Here is a 22,810-nt window from a genome sequence, read left to right as displayed (position 1 = left end):
AAATAAGTGACTAATATTTTTAATAAATATTATTTTTTAAAAAAGACTTGCATAAATAAAACATAGAGGCCATCTAGATAGTTTCAACTGAGCCATCCATAATAAGGTCATGGCAAAGCCTAAACTCAAGTTTAAAGATTTTAAAACTATCTTGTCAGTGACCAAAGTCTATATAAAATAGTATTCTTATTAATTTATACAAAGCATATCAAAATTTATGTATTAAACTGTTCAGTAAGTAGTGGACTTAAAGATAATGTCATCACACTGTCATAACCTGACATCCCCATCCACTAATGGTGTCATAATATGTTTCAATTGAATGTAGTTATGCATCCCATTTAATGATTAGAATGCATTCTGAGAACTACATCACTAGGTGACACTCACTGTGCAAACATCACAGTGTCTAGACAAACCTAGATCATACACCAGTCATTCAACATGTATGCCTCTTGATATCATCAAGAGTGACAATAAACACAGATGTATGAGGCAGCTGCCAGCATAACATGGCACATTGTCTTAAAGTAAACTTTTTCTTATGTAAGAAGAAGGAATACACTCTAAAATAATAACCGAAAGCACAGTATGGCATATACATAAACAAATAACACCATTCATTATCTTATCAAGTATTATGTACTCTACCTAACTGTATGAGCTTTGATTTGACTGGCAGCATAATAGGTTTGTTTATGCTGGCATCACCACAAACATGTGAGCAATGAATTGTACCACAGCAATTTTATGCCCACATCACTAGTCAACAGGAATTTGTCATTATTCAGTGCATTACTGTACTTCTGTGGGCCATTGAATATAGTTTCCTTTTGATGTTCCTGGTGAAGGCACTAGCAAATTCTTTCTATCCTTATGTCATTTTTTCCTGGTAGATTTCTTATAATTTCCAATATTATGGCTAATTTACATTTACCACATCTTTAATTAATACCTGCATGTTTGGGGAAGCACACTAGGAGCTCAAGTTTCTATTTAAAATTTGGGAAATGTCTTAATTTTCTCTGGAACACATTTTTCCTTCCTTTGGAGACCTATTTCCTTGAAAGATAGTTGACTAATACTCATTTTATATTGACTCGCATTTGCTTCTCTTCACAAACTGTAATTTTCTGACTCTTTTCCAAAATTTAGAATTTTACCCTATATATGTCCCTATCCATTTAACATATACTCTGTGTTAACTCGCATTAGTGCATTTTTCTCTTCAATAAAGAAAGCCTAAGTAATTATATTCACAATTGATCCATATTCTGTCATACTAACAGATTGTTCTAGTCAGTAATTTTTTTTATTTCTTACTCAGAATAAACATTGTGTGATTATTTTCAACTGTCTTCAATTCAAATATTCACTCTCTATGATAGCAAACAAGTATTGTTTTTCCATTTCATCTGGTTTCAAAAAGTATGCCTTATAGAAATGAGAAGTTACTAGCTATGAAAGAATCAACAAACCAAACTTATTCATCCTCATGGCATAAAAAAAGCGAATTCTCTCACTGGTTTGCTTTTTTCTCTGCAGATGGACTTATTGACTGTATGGATCCTGATTGCTGCTTACAGAGTTCCTGCCAAAATCAGCCCTACTGCCGTGGACTGCCTGATCCTCAGGATATCATTAGCCAAAGCTTACAGTCGCCATCTCAGCAAGCTGCCAAATCCTTCTATGATCGAATCAGTTTTCTTATTGGATCTGATAGCACACATGTTATACCTGGAGAAAGTCCTTTCAATAAGAGGTCAATGCATCTTTCCTTATATAGATTTGTATGGGTTTTCATCAACAGCTATATATTTTATGTGAAATGCTGATGAGTGTGTATTTGAGGAAAATATGGGATTTTTTAATACAGTTTTTCCTCTTCCAACAAATTCTTCACCAAACTTTGCATTTCAAGCATTTTTGACATAGTTCACATACTTTGTCAATTTCGATACCTGAGACATAACAGGACGTTCCATTAAGGAGTCAATAAATCTTCATTTAACTAGTTGATTTTTGTTAGCACAGTTGGAAACATTTCAAAAGAAGCAATGAAAGGACCCAAAAGGCAAAACACAAGTGTACTTTTTTTTTAGCTGAGTCCACTAAATAATATAAATTATGAATTAATGTAATGGAACTGCTAACGGCATGGCAGTAAGGTTGCATAAGCTGTTTGACTGGTACTTTGCAGAGCAGTAATGACCTGAAAATAAACCAGTAAGTGAAAGCAGGTGTCTCATGTCTCACTGAGCAAAAGAAGATGATTTACACTAGAACTCCTGGGTCTGCAGTAATTTAACAGCATTAATGCAGTGAGACCCAGCAGTTGATTAAAAGTTGTTACACAAATGTTCCTTATTGCCCCCTTAAATCTTGTACTTCTTAGTCCCTGCAGATTTACAGATTGCCTCAGAATTAATTGGAAAGTATACTTTTCTTCATGTAAGTCATATGTATGACTTATGAAATAGCACAGAGTTTATAATTTTAAAAGTTCATCTCTAAATTATTGGTCTTGATAACTCTCCAAAAGGCAGATTACAACAAATTAAAACCCAGGGTAAACACAAGGCATTTATAGAATGTAAATTACACTGAATTAAAAAGGGCATTGTGTTGGGAGTATTTCAGGTCTGGTTTTTGTGAATAACGCTTGATTGTGGATGATACTGTTATTTTATCCTTAGGTTGAATTATCTATAAATCATGATAATGTTAGCCCAAGAAGACAGATGTTCATTCCAATTCTTGTGCTCTTCCCACAGCCTTGCATCCGTCATCAGAGGCCAAGTCCTAACTGCTGATGGAACTCCACTTATTGGAGTAAATGTCTCATTTTTCCATTACCCAGAATATGGATATACTATTACCCGCCAGGATGGAATGTGAGTTAGTCTCATCACACTCTTTCTGTTCAAAGTCTTTTTTAAGTATAAGACTAGACATTCTTCCATCAACCATCATGTTTTATTGTCTTTTTTTAATAGAAAGACAACAACTTTTAGATTCTAGAAACCTATGAGAGTATATGAGCAGAGATTTAAAGTCATGTACTCAGATGCTTTAAAAGTTGATTTCATTTTCTAAGGCATGATATAATATTGTGGTTTTGTCAGAGAATGTTCTTTGTCTTAGAAGATGCATGTTGAAATATTTAGGGGTAATATTTCATTGTGTCTATGACTTAAGTTGAGATGGTTCCAAAAAATAGAAAGCAAATTTGGGGAAATGTTATAATACTGGTGACCAGATAAATGTGAATATGCATTATATGATTATTTTTTAATATTTCTGTATATGTGACATTAGAAAAAAAAGTTGATTTTCTTTATAAACCATATTAATTTAAGGAGGTGAAGTGTTGGTTGTTATTCGGGATCCAGACAATTCACTGAGAATATATTGTTTTTTCTTAGGTTTGACTTGGTGGCAAATGGTGGGGCTTCTCTCACTTTGGTATTTGAACGATCTCCATTCCTCACTCAGTATCATACTGTGTGGATTCCCTGGAATGTCTTTTATGTGATGGATACTCTAGTCATGAAGAAAGAGGAGAATGACATTCCCAGCTGTGATCTGAGTGGGTTTGTGAGGCCAAATCCTATCATTGTGTCATCACCTTTATCCACCTTTTTCAGATCTTCTCCTGAAGACAGCCCCATTATTCCTGAAACACAGGTAAAATATTCTAGCAAGCAGTACTTTTACAGAAAAGATTTTTAGATCATGCGGTTGCCAAAAAATTTTGAAAAAGGGTTACTGGAGGACTCCAGTGCTATCGTAAATAATTCTGTAGAATGTGGTATTTGTGTGTATGCAAAGTACATATTGTTATAGTACGATACTCAGTTATGTTTTAAAAATCTATTCAAAATACTTTTTCTTCAAACTGTATCTGCATATATTTATTAGTTATAGCTAAATGGTAAAAGAGCTTATATTTAACCACTGAGTAATGTCTTTGCTCATTCATTCATTTGTTGAAAAAAAAATTGATGCCTCTATGTACCTGACAGCCTGGCTAACATTGTAACAAGTGCTATTGTGCATGGTAGTTACACTCAACCACTTACTGTTAATTATTTTAAGTAAAAACGTGTTTTGGAAAAGATAAAGATGATTTTTGATAGAAAATATTCATTAGTTTTCTCAAGATACTATTTTCTAAAAAGCTTGGCATTGTGTCTTAAGTTAATAGCTTGTAGTTCATAAAGCCCTAACTTTCTAAAAAATAAACATTTTTATCTATTTCTCATTTCAATTTTTTTTTTTTTTTTTTTTTTTTGTGGTGCTAGGGATTGAACCCAGGGCCTTGTGCATGGGAGGCAAGCACTCTACCAACTGAGCTATATCCCTAGCCCCAGATCTTTTTTTTTTTAAGTATTTTTTTAGATGGATACAATATCCTTATTTATTTATTTATTCTTTATGTGGTGCTGAGGATTGAACCCAGTGCTTCACACATGCTAGGCAAGTGTTCCACCACTGAGCCACAACCCAGCCCCTCTAATTTCAGATCTTAAAGGTAGGATGTCAGGTACAGTATATATGGGGTATTTAAAATACAACAGAACATAGAAGCTTTGTCACTTTCATTTTTCAAATATTTATTGACTATCTGTTTTGTACCAGGCATTGTTTTATAAGAACAAATCAGTAAGTGAATCTGAATCTGATGAAATACCTTTCTCAACAAGCTTACCAACTCACGAGCAGAGTGACCCTAAACAATACATATATCAGGCTGTTCTGAGATTATTTAAAGATATTTAAAGATAAAGTGCATGGAGGTGCAATTTTATGTAGTGTAGTCCAGGAGGATCTCTTTGAGAAGATGACTTTTCAGCAGGGCTTTTGAGAAAGTGAAGGGATGAACTGTGAAAACAGAAGGGTGGTCTAGGTGAAGGAGAGAGCAAGTTCAAAAGTGGTGAGGAAGGACTGGAGGCATAGCTCAAGGGCAGAGCATTTGCCTAGCTTGTGTGAAGCCTTGGGCTCAATCCCTGCACTGAAAGGAAAAAGGAAAAGCAATGAAGAAGAGCATGCTTGGCTTGTTCAAGGAGTGGCAAAGAGACCAATATGAGTAAAGATAGTAGTACATAAATTACAGGTCTTTGGGAGCCATGGAAAAGATAAAAACTTTTATTTTGAGTAATTGGAAGCCATTGAAGGTTTTTAGGCTGACCTCCTTCTTAAAGAGATCTCTGTAGTTACTGTGCTGAGAATATTCTGTATTAGGCAAGGATTGAAGCTAGTCAACAGAAGAAATGATGGTGGCTTAGACAAAGACAGTTGGGTGGAAAGAAATAGAGGTGTAAGAATGAAGATGTAAATGTGGGAGTCATCGGCATATAAGTATACTTAAAGCATGGGATGAGAGCCCCTCGGGAGGACTTACAGACAGAGATAACAAAAGATGAGTCAGGAAGGTCTAGGATACAAAAGGTCAAAAAGACTCACAGGTAGATGTCATGCCAAAGTGACACTTAATGGTCACAGCAGTCATGAAGACTTTGAGCTGAAGCTTTAGGAAGTTCATTGTCATCTTTTTCAGTTTAATGCTTCCTCTCCAGCTCTATCTTGCAGTAATTTTGAACTTATTAGTCCTGAAATAGACTAGACTTGGAGGCAGTGTCTGTTCATAAGTGGCAATTTCTCTAGCAAACCAGGGCATTGAAATGAGCTTTAAAGAGTCAACAAGTCCATGAATACATGGAGTCTTTCTCCATTCACTCATATAGTAGGCAAGCATTTAGTAAAAATCTAAGATTTTTACTCTACTAGGATTAAGAGAAGAGCAAAATGTGGATCATGCCATTGTAAGTGTGATGAATAAACAACTATGAAAGTTCAAAAGAGGTCAGTTCCTGAGTAAACCAAAGAAAACATGATAAGGCAGAAAAGAGAGGGAAGCATATTCCAGATCAAAGAAAATGTGTGAGCAACAGAGTGGTGGTCCAAACAGGTACTGTTATATAAAAACTGGAGAACAATTTAAATGTAAGCTATGTAAGGAGAAAGAGGAAGGAGGTGGTACTGAGGCCAGATTATGTATGTTCCTAAAATACCTTCCAAGGGAGACCTTGAATTCCTTAAGCAACTTGAAACCAAAGAACCAAGGAAGTTTTTTCAGCATTTCACTAAAGCTAAGTCCAAGTTCATAACCCACTTGAATCAAATGTATGAAAGATGATATGTCATGAGTTATGTAATGTTTTGAACAACCAATAAAAAAAAAAAAAGCTAAGTCCAAGTGACAAAATTGATACAAAAGACCAAGAAGTCAAAGAACAGGCCAGTTAACTGTATTTCCACACGTGTCCAGGCCTCAGATGGAGAGGGCCTAACAATCACAAAGGTGATGGAAATAGAGAAGAGGCAATAGATTAGACAGAGATTTGGAAAGTAGCGTTGGCAGAATGTAGTTTCTAACAGAATATTTAATGGGGTCAAGCAGGAATGGGGCTTACAGTTGATGCAGCTGGTAAAAGTAGACCTAATGGTTTATTTTCCTATTTTGGCAGGATTTGCTTTTCCTAGTAATGTAATATAACATGGTAAGATTAAATTACATAGGAGAAATGCATGCTTTAATGAACTAAATTATAGATATTTGTTCCATAGAAGTAGGTTAACCATGACAGAGACAATAATCAGTTATTAAAATTAGAACTAGCATATGATCTTTTGAAATAGAAAAGCAACTCCTAGCAGATCACAGGAAATACATATTAATGTAAGACTCCCTACATATAGAAAGCCTATCAAATTTATAGGAAATTATTTTGAAAATAAGAGGAAATAAATTATACACTTCAGGGTTCAATCACATATTTCTAGGACAACTCAGGAGTCACAGAAATCTATTTTGCAACCTATCCCATTGGTATTTCACCCTGATCATGAGAAGTTCTCTTCAAATTATTCACCCTACATCCTATAGTCTTATACAAGTGCTGTAAATCTTAAATCTCATGGTTTCCCTTGGTCTAATGGAGCTCTAAAAAGTTTCTGTATATTCATAAACTGTTGTTTAAGACAGTTCTCTGGCTGAATTCAGTCAGCATGTTTAGTAAGGAAAACCCCAGCTGTAATAAATTGTTGTATCTATTATAGCAATGCCTTCTAAATCTATTAGACTTCATCCCACCCTTCTTCATGCCAACACTGACTCACCAGCCAGAGTGGAAGTTTGTTTAGACTATTCATCTATGCTGTTTCCAACCATGAGATTGTTTATAGTGAAATTATGGCTGTTTGGTATCCAGTAGTTTTACATAAATTATTAAAATTTGGAGGTGGCAAATGTGTGTACATCATTCCTAACTGTTCTACACAAGAAGTGTCAGGAAGGGAGGGAGGATAATACTGAACATTGAAATCACTATTCTGAATTTTTTTTCTAACCTGTTAAGGCAGTCTTTTTCTGAATAATGAGTCTTGATGGAGCAATATGAGGAAACCTTTGAGAATGCTATTAAAATTTTAGTTGAGAAAGTGTTGGCTTCCTGGCACAGGTTCCTGAACATTAGATAGCCTTGCACTTTGCAGTATATATAATAAGTCTACCATCTTGTGCTATACCTTATATGTAGTAAGCCTATGAAGAACCATTATTCTTGACCAAACTAGGAGAAGCATTGGAAGAGAGAATCTGCACCCTTTAGAAAAATTTTATTTGCTACATAAAATATATTAAATACTGTTTTAGCATAATATATTTTGCATATGTCATATGTCACAAGTTTGTGGGCATTCATTGAGCTAGTCACACTGATGAATAAATGGGTTTAAGAATTTAAGAAAAAATGATTTTTAAGAATTTACAAAAGAGATAATTCTTAAGCAGCTATCATTAACATTTTATAGTCCAGCTTCAAATCAAAAAATGTATATTAAGTATCTTATGTGTGCACTCATGAACATTATTTACTCTCTAAGAAAAATTATACCCAGCTTTTTAAAACATTAGCTTATTTACCATGATATCAAAAATCAGTGGTAAGCTGTAGCTCAGTATTTGAGTATGAGAATGTGGTATTGTTACCATACCTCTCAACATGAATGTGGGATTTACTACCATTTAATCCAGATGAGTTGGTCTTTTTTGTTGTCACTCTTTTCTTTAGGCAGTGACCTACACATTGGCTGATGAGGCTACAGGCACAGACAGGTTTAATCCCTAAATGAGCCAGCTGGTGAAGGCTAGATCTTTGGCCCAGGCCATATCCCTGTTCTGAGCTAACTATCTTACAAATGTCGGCTTTAATTCTCCAGGGTGACTGGGGTGAAAGATGGGTTAGTGAGAATCTGCTGGGACTGCCACACTAACAAGTCATTGCATGTCAGCCTGAGGGAGCAGTCACAGTGTTCCTGTATGAAGGGTAGAACCCGAGGTATGATTAACTCAGAATAAATGACAGGAGGCTTTTAGGAGGAGAAAATTAGGCAGGCAGTAGAGTTATTTTTAATTATTGAATAAGATAACAGCTCAAATGTGTATTTATGAATAGCAACTCTTCAGCATCTTATTTTAGTTGCTCTACTAGTTCTTTTAAATCTATTTTCTCTAGTACACATACATGAGCACAGTTAGCAGCTTCTGCTTTGTTCAAATGCAGGTGCTTCATGAAGAAACCACAATTCCAGGAACAGATTTGAAACTTTCCTACTTGAGTTCCAGAGCTGCAGGGTATAAGTCAGTTCTCAAGATCACCATGACCCAGTCCATTATACCATTTAATTTAATGAAGGTGCATCTAATGGTAGCTGTAGTTGGAAGACTCTTCCAAAAATGGTTTCCTGCCTCACCAAACTTGGCCTATACTTTTATATGGGATAAAACAGACGCTTATAATCAGAAGGTCTACGGTCTATCTGAAGCTGTCGGTAAGTTCCATATAAATCTTCTCTGCTTTGAAAAAATTATCTCAAAGTTAGAACTGTCATAAAATTAATTGCAACCTGTGGAAAGTTGATGGATAACCAAATAAGTTGGGAGTAAGGTCATCCTAGAGAAGTTATCAATAGGTTTATTCTTACTAAAGGAAAAGGAATGTACTCCATTTGATGAGAAGGAAAAAAGTGTCAGTTTTTCTGGCTGAAATTATCGCATAGAAGATTAGTCTGAGTGAGATTTCAGGTTATCGTATCCTTTTTTCTTATTTATTTTCTTATTGTGTCTCTTCCTGTTTTATTTTCTTCCTTTATTCATAACTTTACCTCCCTACCTTTCACCCTCCTTTTTATGTTTTCAATGTATGATGTTATTTTTCATGCATCAGTTCATAATGGTATTTAATAGATTATCAAACAAAATTTGTGTCTAAGATTATTTCAGTCTTTAGACTAGAAGGACCAGTCAGTTCTGTGGAAAGACACTCTTAAAATACCAAGCCACTTATTTCATTGAAGGACTCCACAATGCAATCAAAATTTGACATGTCGAGATATAGCTTCAAGCTCAACTCAGATCATCAGAAACCAAAGGATAACATCATTTTTTTCCTGTTAGTTTTTATCTGAAAATAAAATAGACATTCTCTTCTGAAATTAATGTGTAATTTGGATTTGAATTAGTTCAAATCAGATAGTTGTCACTTCTCCCTTCACTTTCTTCTGAATTTTAACATCCATGTTTTACTGTGAACTCTGAAAAGTTTTTCACTTGTGAATTATTCATATTAATTCACTGCTGGGTTTATTGTTTATTTCTGATATATGTAAATATAATATCATCTCTCTATTTTGTTCTATTCTTTTGAACCTCACTGTCTTAAGTATTTTTCATAATTAAATATTCTTGGAAACCAAACAGCTCTAATTATTCAGATACAAATGTTATTTTTAGTTGTTATCATCGAATCAACATTTGGGACTAACTTATCTGACCTAATTACTTAACCACTTTCCCAATCTGGACTTCATTTTGTGCTGTGAACCCCATGTGAGAGAGTAGTGTGAGGGAGAAAACTCATTTTCTATTAAATCAGTATAAAATAACATTTGGAGATTTTTTTAAAAATCTTTCATATGGTCAAATCTTCTTATATAAAAAATAAACTGCTCATAAATAAGTGGAAATATAGTCTCAGAACACAATTGTGAAAAGGGCATTTTTTTCAAAATAATAAAATAAATTACATTTCTGCCTGCAGTTGAGAAGATGAACTGTGATTTGTTTTGATTCCAGTGTCAGTTGGATATGAATATGAGTCGTGTTTGGACCTGACTCTGTGGGAAAAGAGGACTGCCATTTTGCAAGGCTATGAATTAGATGCTTCCAACATGGGCGGCTGGACATTAGATAAGCATCATGTGCTGGATGTTCAGAATGGTAAGATTTTGCTCACAGGTAGTTAATACTAAAGAGATTTTTTTTTTTAACAGACTAAAAGCCTAAAGTGGAAACTATGTAATATTCTTTTATTGAACTTTAAAATGTTTATGTATTCATCACCACAGTAATTTTCCCATTAGAATGTAAATGACTGACTTTGGTACTGTAATGAAAGGTCTCTATGTGGGAGTCTTCACCACAAATTTTTCTACAGTGCCTAATTCATGTCAGTCAGTAAGTGTGAGCCACAGTATTTTAGAAAGATTTACTAAAAATGAAGGCAGGATAATTTTTTTAAAGTAAAGATAAAATTAGAATCCACTTGATTTTACCAGAATATTTCTAATGAATTTTTAATTCTTGGTTAATTAATCTACTCTGAGTATCCAGTTTGCTTATTTATTTTTTTTCCAGCTCTACTTAGACTGTATTTTTAAAAAAAGAATTCTCCTCCTCAAGGAGGGCCACATGTACTATTACTTGACTTTGTGACTATTAGGGAAAATAAATGAATAATCAGAGAAAAAATTAAGAATCAAAAATATCATTTGTAGCAGAGCCGATAATATAATAGGCTCTGAAGAAATGTGATTCCGACATCACAAACCAAAAGAGATACTTCACTAGCAAAATATGACCAGCTTCCTTCCTCTCATGATAAATATTGTTTATATTAAACAGATTCTGTTGGCTTTACTGTGTTTCTCACATTTTCCCCACATATTTGTCTGCATGTCAGATAATTTAAAGGTGCTTTGCTAGAAAATCAAACCTTAGGGTAACCTGCTTTAATCTCCAATCCTAAATGATATCAGCTAGTAACTCTCTACTCTCCTTTCACAAATAGCTGGAGGAGGAAATTTCACAGTGTTGGCTAAGAAGTCTACATTTTAACTTTGCAGAGGTTTTTGAAAGATTCAGAATGTTAAGTGGGATATATCATACAAGTACATGTTTACGATAAATGGGCATTAGATTTTTGTTGCTTGGATGTTCATTCCTTTTACAAATGTTGTATTAGAGAGGATGCATTTTAATTTCCCAAGTATATTTAAATTAAAGTAGTGTCCAGGCTGGTATTTGAAAATGATGCTGCCTTACCTCTAAGATATAGCAATGCTGATATTCGTCACATTCCATCATTATTTCTAACCCTCTGCCCCTTCCCTCCCCCTCCCACCCCTTTGCCCTATCTAGAATTTGTCTATTCCTCCTTTGCTCCCCCTCCCTACCCAACGATGAGTCAGCCTTCTTATATCAGAGAAAACATTTGGCATTTGTTTTGGGGGGATTGCCTAACTTCACTTAGCATTATCTTCTCCAACGCCATCCATTTACCTGCAAATGCCATGATTTTATTCTCTTTTATTGCTGAGTAATATTCCATTGTGTATATATGCCACATTTTGTTATCCATTCATCTACTGAAGGACATCTTGAAGATATGAATTGGTGTGAATATACTTGATATACAACCAGAGATATGAAAAAAATATGCTCTATATGTATAATATGAATTGTAATGCATTCTGCTGTCATAAATTTTAAAAATCAATAAATAAAAAAAATTTTAAAAAAGAGAGAGAGCAATACTGAACAAACCAGTAGCAAGAAAAAAACAAACGAGAAACACCCTTCATACCTTTTCTGTTTTATAGCAGTGTTAAGCCATACTTATTTTCCAGTTGTGTCCTGGACATCAGGATGTGGTCAGTTCCCACCCCAGAAGGTTGGGAGCAGAGCTCATGATTATTGCAATGTGCAGCACACACATTGGAAAAGTGATACTCCCAATCAAGGAGGGTGCTCCTTATGTTATCTCAGAGCTTCTCTTGAATTATCAGTGTTGTCTGAAGCAGTGGTGGTTTCAATCTGTTATGTTAGTAACATAAGGCCTAATCGTGGTCTTTCAAAATGCAAGGCCATGTACCAACCATGCTAGTAGCTGCTCTTGATTAAATTATTTAAAATCTTATTTCACACAGTTGTACTTATTTCCATATTCCTTTAAAAGTCACAAATAAAACTGGGGGTAACCTCTCTCAGTACATGTTAGTTATTATGAGAATATAAGATAAAATTCATAACCAATTAGCAACAGGATTTTACCCATGAAATTATAAACCAGTAGAGGGACAATAAGCAAGGACTCCAGAAAAATCCAAACCTATGTAATTCGCCACTGTTGGGATACTTGACACTCGACATTGTATTCAGGTGGATTCAGAAATGTCTAGATATTCTATGTATGCTTGTATAATGTAAATATATATATATTTATAATGTAATAATGTAAATATATATATATATATACACACGCACATATAGAAACACATCTTAAATCAATCAGAATAATATATTAAAATATCAGGTCAGATGTACAAACTTCACCAAATTCTTTTTTTTTTAATTTTTTATTGTTGGTTGTTCAAAACATTACATAGTTCTTGACATATCATATTTCACACTTTGATTCAAGTGGGTTATGAACTCCCATTTTTACCCCATATACAGATTGCAGAATCATATCAGTTACACATCCATTGATTTACATGTTGCCATACTAGTGTCTGTTGTGTTCTGCTGCCTTTCCTATCCTCTACTATCCCCCCTCCCCTCCCCTCCCCTCCCCTCTTCTCTTCTCTCTCTACCCCCTCTACTGTCATTCATTTCTCCCCCTTGTATTATTTTTCCCTTTCCCCTCACTTCCTCTTGTATGTAATTTTGTATAACCCTGAGGGTCTCCTTCCATTTCCATGCAATTTCCCTTCTGTCTCCCTTTCCCTCCCACCTCTCATCCCTGTTTAATGTTAATCTTCTTCTCATGCTCTTCGTCCCTGCTCTGTTCCCAGTTACTCTCCTTATATCAAAGAAGACATTTGGCATTTGTTTTTTAGGGATTGGCTAGCTTCACTTAGCATAATCTGCTCTAATGCCATCCATTTCCCTGCAAATTCTATGATTTTGTCATTTTATAATGCAGAGTCATACTCCATTGTGTATAAATACCACATTTTTTTTTATCCATTTGTCTATTGAAGGGCATCTAGGTTGGTTCCACAGTCTTGCTATTGTGAATTGTGCTGCTATGAACATCGATGTAGCAGTGTCCCTGTAGCATGCTCTTTTTAGGTCTTTAGGGAATAGACCGAGACAAACTTCACCAAATTCTATATAAAGTGTTATAAAGTAAATGTTATTTTAAAATGTTAGGTAATGTAAGTCACAGGGTAAACTGATTGTGATTTTGAATTACATCCAAGAACAGTTTGACAAGTAGTGGGTTTCCATAGTGACATGTGTCTAATTTAATAAACAAAGTGATTTATAATCATGACAAGGTGGGTGAGCTATAGAAATATATTGTGGAAGAAGAGAAGGTAAAAATGTGGACACTGACAGGTGTTTGTGCAGACACCCTGAAACATGGAAATAAGTATTCTAATGTTCACCTTTCTATTCTGTCATAATAGAGGAGAATCATGAAGGGCCAATCGTTCAAAGTAATGACTGAATAAATCAGGTGCACAGAGCAGTAGGCTGACTTGTAGGATTCTTCTGATGAAAATTACAGAACTGGCTCTTATAGGAAATTATCCTTCCATAATTGTCAAATAACATAATCACAGAAAGAAGAATCTTAGGTATCATTAATATATTCTTTGAATATTCAAGGCAAAATGCATTTCATCTCTTGTATGTTCCAGCCTTATTTAAATTATTTTTTCTTAAATTTGAATAAACCTGTTTTATCTTTCCTGATTTCTTTATGTAAATTTGCTATGATTATTACATCACCCAAATAGCAAAGCATTAAAAAAGTAATCACAGACTACACCTAAAATGTGCTGAGCTATAAGGGGAACATAATTATTCTGATCACTTCTTCACTTTAAAATTATCCCAAAGTGGAGGAAAAAACACTTCCTCAAGTTTTCTGTTTGTGCTTTGACAGGATTCTTCTTCTAACAGTATATCTGCTAAGAAGTATAGTCATTAGCTCTGAGAACAGCTTTGAAACATGGAACATCCAATAAACATAATATATGCAGCTCTAAAGTCAAAGCAGCAGGTGGTTTATACAGATAATAACACATTGAGAAGTATCTTAAAAAATGCATGAAGGGGTTGGGGTTGTGGCTCAACGGCAGAGTGCTTGCCTACCATGTGTGAGGCACTGGATTCTATTCTCAGCACCACATATAAATGAATAAAGCAAAAGTCCATCGACAACTTAAAAAAAGTTTTTTAAATAAAATATGCATGGAACAGTAGCAGCTGACCATCCAGTCTATATCAGACCAAAATAGAGTCATTGATCTATATACACTAGTGGTAAAATGAATAAAGTTAGAATCTCAACTCAAATCTAGTTCCTAACTATGAAAATATTTAATATTCCTTTGGACTTTTTCTCAGATTTTCATTGAAGACCAAAGGAACAGGCTGGTGTTTTGTCTTTGTGAAATGGTTGGCACTTTCATGCCTTGAAGCAGAATTCACTTTACTGTTTTATTTATTTATTTGTTTACTTATTTATTACTGTGCTGGGGTATTAACCCAGGGCCTCATGTATGCTAGTCAAGCACTTTACCACTGACTAATATCCCCAGGCCTTTTTTAAATTTTTGTTTTGGGACATGGTCTTGCTAAATTGCCCAGGCTGCCCTAGAATTTAAGATCTTCTTGCCTCAGCCTCCTGAGTAGCTGGGATTACAGGTGTGCCCCCTCTGCACCCAGCTACAGTTCAATTTGGGTAATAAATTGGACTTCTGGAATCGTTTTATTATGTTTGACATTTGGAGTTTCATGTATGTACATTCTTGTGTAGATAAGAATGTAAGTAAAATATTCTTTGACAGTACAGTAGAATTTTATTAGGCTCCTATTATCTGGGGGCGTAATTCAATGGTAGAGTGCATGAATAGTATATGCAAAGGCCTGGGTTTAAACCCAGTACCAAAAAAATAAATAAAATCCTCTGTGATAATTAACAATGGTGGGGGGGCTTTATAAATATTCTCTAACTTTTTTTCCATAAAATATTTTAACTTTTTCAAAACCTAATAATAAATTCATAAGAAAGACATTTATATTCCTGGGACACATTTTTATTAATCAGGTTGATATGTAATATTTTCAACATTGATTAACAATTAGGCAAACTTGTTATTCCCTAGAGAACATTATGTAGAACACGGTTCTCAAACTTGGTTGCACATTAAGATCACCTGGAGAGTTTTTTAAAATTTCAATGCTGAAGCTGCACCAGACCAATTAAATCAGAATCTCCTGGGGTGTAAACCAGGCATCAGTATTTTTTACAGTTCCCCAGGCAGTTCCAGTGTGTAGCCAAGATTGAGAATTTCTGATGCTAAGAATTTGAGTTTTTAATTTTTCACATTAATCCTTTGTTCCTTTTAAAACCAGACATTTTTTAAGTTCATAGCACACAGCACTTTTAAAAATATATTCTAATATATCCTTTATTGTGTAATATTTTACATTATGTAATTAGTGTTCTTTCCAATAGAACTTCAAATAAAAGTTCCCAGTCTAAATCTAGAAGGCAATGAATTGTAGTAAGATCTATAACAAACATGTTTACTTTTTATCTTTATTGTTTTTATCATGAAAAAATGCATTTTCTGTCTTCCAGGTATACTGTACAAGGGAAATGGGGAAAATCAGTTTATCTCCCAGCAGCCTCCAGTTGTCAGCAGCATCATGGGCAATGGTCGGAGGCGCAGCATCTCATGCCCAAGTTGCAATGGTCAAGCCGATGGCAATAAGCTATTGGCCCCAGTGGCGCTAGCATGTGGAATTGATGGCAGTCTGTATGTAGGTGATTTCAACTATGTTCGGCGAATATTCCCTTCTGGAAATGTAACAAGCGTTTTAGAACTAAGGTATGTCTTTCCGTAATTTTGGATGTCAATTAAATCCAAACATGCATTTTAAAAAAGACATGAATGTGATATACTAATTTAGTTGTTTAAACATACCTTCCCAGTGTTTAAAACTCTCATACAAAGAAATCATTCTTGGTTAAAGCTAAAAGGACAGTACTTATGTATTTGACTGTAAATGTACAAGAGAATATAGAGTTACATACTATATAAAATATCTCACTGATTTCAGTGAATTTTCTGTGCAATAAAAGGGTAGAACTATGATTTTTGAAATCTGTTTTTCTTTAGAATAGGCCTGTGGTATTCCTCTTTTACTTTACAATAAAATTATTGAAATTAAAGCATAAAATATTTTCCTATGATATCAGGACAAGATAGTAAATGACCTAAGCCAACAGCTTTTTACTAGGTTATTGGATCTTCACGATGGGTCAATTCATTAGCCATAATGCCAGTAATGCAAGTAGCATGTTGTTGTCTTGTTTTGTTTAATTATCGGAATCAACCTATTCTGTCAGTTATTTTATAAGGCTCAACCTGCAAAAGTCATTTCCAGTGTTATTTCTGCTTAAATTGAGAACTTTCATGCAACTAATTAAAATCTCAGTATTTATCTCATTATATTTTAGAAGGCTTTTCTAACTGTGCTTTTTTTTCTTTACCTTTTTTATCTGCTTCCACCAAGAAATAAAGATTTTAGACATAGGTAAGCATCTTAAAGGTTGTTGCATATTTTCAAATGCCCATTTTACATTTCAATGTGACCCTCTGAAATTGTTTTCTAATAACATATCATCATGAGAGAGGAAACGCCGTATCACTGAACATCTAAGAATTAAAACTGCTTAGGTGAATTCTTATTATATATTACAAATATATCATGTGACATAATTCCAGGAATATTTTCAAGTTGGTTCATAAAATAATTTTGTTACCAAAAATGCTATGATGAATATCTCTGCTTAACAACAACAAGGAATTTCAATTACTGACTTACATAATCAAAGGCATATTGAACAAAATAAAATTTGAGGCACAGTAGGAAAGTTTAAGGAGGCCTATATAGTTTGACCAAAATCCAGGGTAGGTAATGTTTTATTGGGCCCAAATCTTATTCAATTTGAGAGACTCTAAGAAAAGTAATCTAGAAATATTTAACTTTGGCATATTTTTTAAAAGCATGTGATCATGTGACTATATTGCCAGGGCCCCTCAATGGGCTTAGAAGAGATCCATACCAGTGCATGTAGGTCCTGAAGCTAAATAAGATTTAACTGCTTTTGAAGATTTATCTCTGCAGTTTCTATTCTCCTAATTGGAAGAGTTACTAGATTTAAGAAATGGGGTTTTTTTTGCTACAATTATGAGGAAAAATACATTCTTCGAAAGGAAAGGAAAAAGCAATGTTTTAAAGTAAAGCTAGCAAAAAGCAAGACAAGTCAGACTTGCTAGATCTAGGTTGGCCATTACAATATCTAATGCTATGATAATCAGATTTAAAAATTAGTGATATTTTATGTTAGGTACTTTAGATGTATAAGTCAACATAATCCCATTTAACTATTGTGTAGAGATTGACAAGTAACAAATAAAAACCAAAGTCTGACTGAAAGATGTATAGCTGTTGCATATCAGCATGACCAGGCATGGTCCCATGACCTTTTCCCAAGATCCCCTATTGATCTTGTACTTTCAGCTAATGGCTCCGTCACATGCTAAGATTAACTCTAAATCTCCTCAGAATACTGAGCATGCAAAGCTCTGCTGTTAGAAACCACAATAGAATATCAAAATTTTTCTGGCCTTGCATTCTTGGTAGCTGTGGAGAAAAGAGGAAAGACAGACAGGTATGCACACCAACTCAGTGTGAAAATGCCGCAGGCAATACAGAAAAAAATATCAAAGGAGCTACCTTTTAACAAGCTGGCCTATTGCATGCCAGGCACTGTGCCAGGTGTTTTATATATGTTGTTGCAGATCTCACAACAATCCTTCAGGGTTACAGATGAGGTAATGGAGGCTCCAGCACATTAGGTAACTTCCCCAAGATGTGCGCTAAGAAATGGGGAGCAAAGATTTGAATTACTCTAAATTATGTTCTCTCCACTGCACCGTACCTCCTGTGTTTATGTTTCCCAATGGCTAGGTTTCTATGGGGTGATTTCCTGGGGATGTGAAAAGATAGACTTATTTTTCAATCATTTACAAGTTACTTAGAGCTATAATCTCTTTCTCTGGAAAAAAAATTCTCTGAGGTTAGCGCAGCATTATTACTCATAACACTTTATGATATAAACTTATTATGTACTAACTCATGGAGTTCGGCAGTGATACTCATTATAATCCCTCTCTCATGATCCATCACTTTTCTCCTCTGTAAATCATCCTAAATAAATTTGGCCATCTGCATTTCCTTTATATGCCATGCATGCAAAGTACTCTGAGTTTTATATTGACATCCATCTGTATTTAACTCAATCAGTGTTAACTGATTGCTTACCATGTGCCAGGCACTATGACAAATAGCAATAGTTTCAGAGTTCTCAGAAACTCACAGTCTAATAGGGGAAATGGTATATATGAGACAGACAAAATAATATTATCAGTATTATTGTTTGATAATCATAAAATTGGCTTTTACCATGGGGGAGGAGAGTGATGACTGGGAGATGTGAGTATGGTAAGGAAGTTTCCTGGAAAGGTTGATATTTGAGCCAAGTCTAAAAATGAAGTCTAGTTAAATGGAACAGTAAGAAGGAAGGACAACCGTAGGGTTGGGGGTAGAACAAATAAAGTTGCTGGGTCTAGGATGAGATGAGCAAGATATTCTGAGAGTAATCAGTTCCATCTGAAAGGAACAGGGGATTCATGTTGGCAATGATGAGAGATACAGATAGAAAGGCAGGTGTAGTTCAGATGGCTCAGGGCTTTGAGTGCTCTAAGGAGTTGCTTTCCTGTGCTACAGGATAATAGACAGTGGGAAACTATTTTAGGGTCTTGATCACGTGGCCTTTTAGGAAGATTAATCTAGTGTCACTATTCAGGAGAACATGAAGATCAATTAGAAACCTGATGCACATGAGATTCTAGGTACCTAAAATAGAAAACCAGCAATGAAGGAAATCAACCAATAAAATAAAGGAAGTCAGAGAATGGGGAGGCTGTACCATATGGATGATTAGAAAGAAGATGGTGAAGAAAATGGGCAAGGTTTTTGAGCCCAAATTATCAAATAAATGATGATGTCACTGACAAATATAGAGATTCAATTTGCTTAATTAATCTAAATTGATGTAACAAAATCAACATATTTCAGCTCACTGAAGCATCTTCATTTAGCTTCATATAGTTTAAAAATTTGAAATTACTTTCAGCTATCTTTCCCTATGTGCCTGCCTATGATCATCTGCTTTCAACTGGTTAGTAAGATCCTGCCTCTTGCTTTATATCCTCACTTCCCTTGGTAGCATAATAGTTGTGAGAGGATTAGGAACAAGTGATAGGAAGAAAGAAAAACTGAAAAACATGTCTAAATCTATAAAAATGAATGGTATTGTCAGTTGTTAATGATTAAATAAAATAGAAGAATGCATGCTTCTGATCCTCTTACATGTGTGATGTAAGCAGTGTCATTAATTTGACTAATGAAAGAAATAATAAAAATACTGAATAAAAATGAAGACATATACTCTTATTATTTTAATAATTCAGAGTATGCTGTTATGCCAAATTAATAAGTACTGCCAGGGTATTATATAAAATAAAAGTCCTTAGCTACACTTTAATGAATAGACAAAAGTACTACTCAGTCAACATTAGATTTTTCACCTAAATGAAATCCTTTAGCATGCTTTAAAAATGTGTTTCTCTGCCAGGTTCTGTGGTATACACCTGCAATCCCAAATATCTGGGAGGCTAAGCAGGAGAATCACAAATTCAAGGCCAGCCTAGGCAAAGTAGCCAGACCCTGTCCCAAAATTAAAAAATAAAGAAAAGGCTTGGGGATGTTGCTCAGTAGTAGAGCACCCCTGGATTCAATCCCCAGTATCAAAAAATAATAATAAGTGTTCCTCTTTGATATTCTAAACATTTTCACATCTTTATGCTTACAGTATTATTGTGACAAACCCCTAAATTTTATATCATGCTTATACCAATTCCATAAAATTCCAAAATAAAAAGCTTAAATTACTTAACTAATATCAGCCAAGGGGCATTTAAACTTGTAGGACTAAAAATCAACTTTGTGAATTTTATATTACCAATTAAAGGATCAAAGAAATGTCAATCAAGAGCCTATGAGTTTGAATCAATTATTTGAGTTTAGACACAAAATTGTCAAAACTTGATTCAAAACTCCTTGTTGACACTATTTAAAAATCAAGCAACCATGGAAGTTCCATATCCCAAATCCCTGTTTGCAATAAGCTAAACAGTCTTTTGGTTACCATAAATAGGCAGTTTTGCTTTTATACATAAATATAATTTGTTATGCATCTTCAGATGCTTTATGTGCTAAGGGCTATGGCACCATTTCCAGCTGAAAAGATAAAAGTGCTAATAACGTCTATTCTATGGCTTGTTCTTTGCGAATATTTCTCCAGTCTAAGTCAACTGAATTATGACAAAATAAATGAGCATATCCAGCCTGCACTTGCCACTGGATCTGTGTCTAATTGACTAAAACTGCAGAGAAGATGGCTTGATAATTGTGGTGGTCTAGGCAATTCAGGATGAGTTAAGAATCAAGGTGCAATATAGGAAAGCTTCTTAACTTGATCTGTTTCTTTGGTTTTGCTGCTATTAGTCAAAAACGTAATGTTATTTTAAACTCTTCTGAAGTGGCAATATCTCAATCAATCATACAAGAATGTTCTGTGCTCCTACTGCTGAACAAAGATTTCCCAAAACCATGCATTTTGTAGATCCCTGCACTCCATTGTAACCCGCATCCTCATACCAGATGTATTACTCCTCAAAAAACTCACTACTCATTTGTACCAACACACTAGCCTCTTTAGTGCTCTTTAGGATACTGGAAAGCAAGCACCAGCTCACCCTGTCAGGAAACTCACTATGCTTAAACTCAGATGACCTTGAATCCCAGTCCTATTGCATATATGATTCAGAGATCTTCTGTCACCAATTTCCAAATGCACCACTTTTTTTCTTTTAATACTGCGGTACTGATGCTTCTTCTCACTTAGGAGAGGCCAGTGTCTAAGAAGCAACTCTAAGTTGCCATATAGGGCATTTATCCAGTTCTCATTTCCTACCATTCTGTGGGGAACATTTCCAGAGGCCACTTCTCATCTTTGGGTCCATATGCTTCTCCACATTTGTTCTTCTGGACAACAAAATTGTGCGCAAAATTAGAATTTTCATTTGGCAGACGTTTTTAAAACCATGGATATATGTTGCTTGATTCAGAACTATGTCTTTATGGAAGTGAATGTGTCAAGACAGGAAACAAGCAGATGTTTCCTGGATGTTCCAGATGTTCTCTTATCATGACCCCATAAAATAAAACCAGTACTAAGAAAACAGCTTATGATTGAATGTCCAGTGGTTTTGCACCAGAAATACCCTACCCTGGTTTGTCACTCAAGCAGCCACCTCAAAAATCTGGTTTGTTGGTTCTCAAAATGAAGGATATCATGGAAAAAGTATCACGATTTATTTACCTTTATCATTATTACTCTTGAAACAACTTAAGATGGATTGTGTGTGTGTGTGTGTGTGTGTGTGGTTGCTAGGGATTAAACCCAAGGCCTTGCATATGCCAGGCAAGTGTCTCATCACTGAGCAGGACTCCTAGCCTTTGTATTTTTTATCTTGAGACAGGGTCTTGCTAGGTTGCCCAGACTAGCTGATCCTCCTGCCTCGCCTCCCAAGTAGCTGGGATTGCAGGTGTGTACCACTGTGCTCCAGCTACAGTGGATATTTTAAGATTAGCTTGCTTTATTTGAGGATATTATAAAAGCAGAAATAAGGAAACAAATTTGAACCTATCCAAGTTCAGGTAATTTTTTTTCTTTTTTAAATTTTTTTTCATAAAGCAAGCCATCCTTTAGTTGACAATAATTATGGCATTCACATATTTTGTAGTTATGAGGCAATAGACTCATAACTCATGTAAGAGAAGACAGGACAAAAGCAAATACTAAGAATAGCTAATTCTTACTGAGTATATATAATGGGCTAGATTCTCTTTTAAGGATTTTACATGTATTTCTTGAGATCCTCTCAACATCCTATGAAATATCTATTCTTACCATCACCATCACAGATAAGGAATCTGAGACACAGATAAATTAGGTAGCTTACCCAGAGTCACATATTTAGTAAATGATGAGCTGGGATTCAAACCTGGGTGATCTGGTCCAGAGCTCATGCCCACAGATGTACAACTATTGATAAGGGAGAAAAAAGTTATAACCAACTATTTTAACATAAAATCAGGGAGATAGGAAAAACTAGTGAAGTCTCTCCAATGGCATGTCTTTCAAAATAGACCTAACTTGACTGAACTGGAAACTCTGTTTCTACCTAA

At 34.8% G+C, this 22,810-nt stretch overlaps 1 protein-coding gene across 20 annotated transcripts in view; it reads left to right on the top strand.

Annotated features, from left to right (window-relative positions):
• Tenm3 (teneurin transmembrane protein 3) overlaps positions 1-22,810 on the top strand; it is a 2,500,614-nt gene that overhangs the window by 2,430,071 nt on the left and 47,733 nt on the right. For 14 of the 20 annotated variants that reach the window (XM_058571205.1, XM_058571204.1, XM_058571202.1 and 11 more), the window contains 7 exons: positions 1,546-1,762; positions 2,775-2,894; positions 3,426-3,687; positions 8,628-8,895; positions 10,199-10,342; positions 16,005-16,254; positions 16,943-16,963. In XM_058571205.1, coding sequence (XP_058427188.1) covers positions 1,546-1,762; positions 2,775-2,894; positions 3,426-3,687; positions 8,628-8,895; positions 10,199-10,342; positions 16,005-16,254; positions 16,943-16,963 — 1,282 coding nt within the window. The remainder of the gene's footprint in view (positions 1-1,545; positions 1,763-2,774; positions 2,895-3,425; positions 3,688-8,627; positions 8,896-10,198; positions 10,343-16,004; positions 16,255-16,942; positions 16,964-22,810) is intronic. The other 6 variants (XM_058571207.1, XM_046419064.2, XM_058571200.1 and 3 more) reach the window with 1 other exon arrangement.

This window comes from Marmota monax, unplaced genomic scaffold (genome assembly GCF_021218885.2).
Source record: "Marmota monax isolate L192 unplaced genomic scaffold, Marmota_monax_Labrador192_F-V1.1 WCK01_AAM20220418_F8-fsc00113, whole genome shotgun sequence".
In the NCBI taxonomy this organism is placed as follows: domain Eukaryota; kingdom Metazoa; phylum Chordata; class Mammalia; order Rodentia; family Sciuridae; genus Marmota; species Marmota monax.
This window is presented reverse-complemented; position numbering and strand designations above follow the sequence as displayed.